We start from the raw sequence: 3549 nt of genomic DNA on the forward strand, positions 1-3549 counted from the left end.
TAAACAGCAAAGTTCCTAAATGCACCAAAACTTAGTGGTGAAAGTGGCTGAAATATAAACTTAACATGGGGAAACTTTTCAGTAATAATTTATCTGAATGTGTGGAGAGCAACATTTAATGAAATCATCAGTCACCCTTTACTGTGTGACGTCTGTGATCATGATGTCACCCTGTTCATTTTTACCAACATCAACACAGTTTCATTACAGCTGAAGAACATCTGGTAGTCGTTATGATTTCAATGCTTCTGTTTAATGTGAATAAATCATTTTGTATTTTATCATTTCTTTCTGTTCTAAAGTCAGAAATGTTAAAGTATCAGGATATTGTCGTGGTGAGTCGCTTTAAACTAAGAGACTGTGAATAACACTTTGTAACAGGTTGAATCTTGGTGTGTTTTTCAGGACATGAGGTTTCATACCTGTGTTCTGATCATTACACCTGTGTTCTGATCATTACACCTGTGCTCTGATCATTACACCTGTGTTCTGATCATTACACCCGTGCTCTGATCACTACACCTGTGTTCTGATCATCACACCTGTGTTCTGATCATTACACCTGTGCTCTGATCATCACACCTGTGTTCTGATCATTACACCTGTGTTCTGATCATTACACCTGTGCTCTGATCATCACACCTGTGTTCTGATCATTACACCTGTGCTCTGATCATTACACCTGTGTTCTGATCATCACACCTGTGTTCTGATCATTACACCTGTGCTCTGATCATTACACCTGTGTTCTGATCATTACACCTGTGTTCTGAAAGCTCAAAGACTTCATCGTCCTGCAGCCAAATGTCCTGTATGAAGCATCAGGTTCCATGTTGGAGCGTCACTATGTAAGATCTGTTCTCAAAGTTTCATAAACATTCATTTATGTTGTTAATGTACGAAACATGCAAACATTAGCTGGACATAAAATATTGTTTAACAATTAACTCAGTATCATGTTCTTAGAAAAAATCAGTCGTTGTGGAGGTGGAAAACCTCTAATGGAAAGTTCTTTACTTCACTGATTGTTCCTTTAATCCACAGGTTCTCCTTATGATTAAGGAGCTCGAGTTCAGTTCAAAGTTTTTTCTTGATATATCTTTGTCTAATAGTGTCCCTACTATTAATACCCGGGTAGGATAATTAGTGTGTGTGGTCTTATCTGTAATCCAATGAAAGAAGGTATGAAATCAAATCAGACGTCCTTTGTGGGCAGTTCCTACAGTTGGTCAACACGTTTCCCCAACCGTCCATCGGGTCACGAGCTGGGCTCGCCATCTTTGATTGTTTAAATTCTATCTGGTCACAAATGAAACCAACCTGCACAGATAATGCAGGATAATAAGTTATTTGGTTCTCTTTATGTGTCTGAGATGAGATCTCATTAAATTCTTTCTTCTCTCAGAATATCACATATTGTATAATCAACAATTAAAGATATACTTGCACTAGAATGACCATATTTTAACTGGTATTTTTAACATGAACAATTTACTATGAATTTCTTTAAAACATGTCTTTTTAACTTTAACAATAAATTATTTACAACGAATTTTCCTTCTGTCATGTCAACATTTGGATTCTAACAACAGATTGCTTATTATGAATCTTATGTCAAAACAATTAGTAAAAATAGTCCTTTAAAGTTTTGACACAGTATCGGTTGCTCCGTTAGCCAGAGCTAGCAATTAGCTTAGCCGTTAGCGGTTAGCGATTAGCAGCTAACTATCTTTTCAGACTATAAATATAATGATACAGTTGAACCAAAGCACGTAATAAACATGAGACCACATTTTCAGTCACCGCTTGCTGGAACAACATGTAATTACATCTCTAACTCACATAAATGGGTTTTGTAGCCCTATATTCCATGTAGGTCATACATTCATCTGGTTGTTGTGAAGGTGGACTGCATGGACATCATCTTTAGTTCTCAGATGAGAGGACAGACCAACTGTTTAGAAATGTATTTATTAATCTGTGTTGTATTCACAGGTTCAGTGTTAGTATTCAATATCAAACTGTGATTAAGTGATGGATCAATTCCAGCACAGTCATCACCTCCACAGGTGAAAGTATTTACCAGTTTAACATCACAACAGTGTTCAGTAGGAAACAGTTGGAACTGATCCACCAGAAATTCACCCAGGAGCAGAACGAGACCCCGATTGACATTTGGAGGACTGAACCCAGTGTGGCGATCGAACTCTTCTTCTCTTACTCAGCAGACTAGATGCTGCTGCTCCCTGCTGTTAGACTTCAGTACTACACATGCACAAATGAACTCACAGGTGGTGTTATGGTGAGATGAAGCTTCATGAAGCACTGAACCAATCCAGCAAAGTGGTTTTTACAAAAGCTTCATTTCTTGATGCTTCATGTTGAACAGATCGACATCTACTGGCCAGAATGTAAAACAGGCAAATACAAATGTTTGTATATTACAAAGTATCAGTGTACAGGAAACCAGGACTGTAACTTTATTCTAAGCAGACCTTTATAGTAATTATTGTAATAAGAATCAATATATGTGCTTGAAAATATATATTTCAATAAACATAAAGTTTTTATAATAAATTTACTCTATTATGCTGCTCGTACTTTATTGGAAGAAATAAGATCAAAGTGGACATAAAACTTAATCACTGAGAGCCTCAGGACCATTTCACTGACTGTTTTTGTCTTTTCTCAGACCTTTAAAACAAACTGTGAAACATTTTAGTTTGAACTGAATCAGCTCAGTCGTCCTCAGATTCACAGAGACACTGATACTCACACTGATGCTTTTATTGTGAAAAGACAAGAAAAACAGAATCGTACAAAAGTAAAAATCACGAAGTTTTATCCTGTAATAATTGTAATTTCCATCTTTAAAGGAAGAGGAAGAAGTTTACAAGAATCATTTACAAGAGTTTAAAAATGAACTGATTTAATTCATGAATCTGAAAAGGTGAGTGAGTGATAGAGACAGACATGTAGAGACTGAACTTTCTGTTCAACAGTGAGTTTCTCTGACAGGAGGAGACTCTCTCTGCTTCACTCAACACAGAGACACTGAGGAACCAGACCACAAGAACCTAAACCCAGGATACAGAGGTTCAGTGAAGGTGGTGTTGAAGGTGTAGAGGTGGATCAGTGAGTCAGAGGAGACTCTGTAGAAGGACAGAGAGCCAGCAGGACAGTCCACATACACTGCTACTCTGTTAGAGACAGAGGAGGAGGAGGAGGAGGAGGAAGAGGAGGAAGAGGAGACAGATGTTTCTCTGTCATTGTGACAGACATAGTAACTGACATCAGAGCAGAACAGACTCCAGGACTGATCGTTCTCTCCAAACCAACAGTCTTTACTGTTTCCTTTCCTTCTGATTCCTCTGTAACTCACTGATATATCAACCCCTCCTCTCCACTCGACCTCCCAGTAACAGCGACCAGTCAGACCAGTTGAACACAGCAGCTGAGGACAGAGGTCAAATCTGTCTGGATGATCAGGATATGACTGATCCTCCTCCACACGTGTCACCTCCCTGTTGTTGTCAGACAGTTTGATCT

At 38.3% G+C, this 3549-nt stretch overlaps 1 protein-coding gene across 1 annotated transcript; it reads right to left on the reverse strand.

Annotated features, from left to right (window-relative positions):
• Positions 1–2902: 2902 nt before the first annotated feature.
• On the reverse strand, positions 2903–3544 carry LOC111671867 (stonustoxin subunit alpha-like; the record flags this gene model as incomplete). Its single annotated transcript, XM_023429099.2, has 1 exon — positions 2903–3544. A coding segment is annotated over one exon (504 nt), but the record flags the coding sequence as incomplete, so codon positions are not given.
• Between the last annotated feature and the right edge of the window lie 5 nt (positions 3545–3549).

Source organism: Seriola lalandi, unplaced genomic scaffold, assembly GCF_002814215.2.
Source record: "Seriola lalandi dorsalis isolate HSWRI2012SDOR001 ecotype SW California unplaced genomic scaffold, Sedor1 jcf7180002054887, whole genome shotgun sequence".
In the NCBI taxonomy this organism is placed as follows: domain Eukaryota; kingdom Metazoa; phylum Chordata; class Actinopteri; order Carangiformes; family Carangidae; genus Seriola; species Seriola lalandi.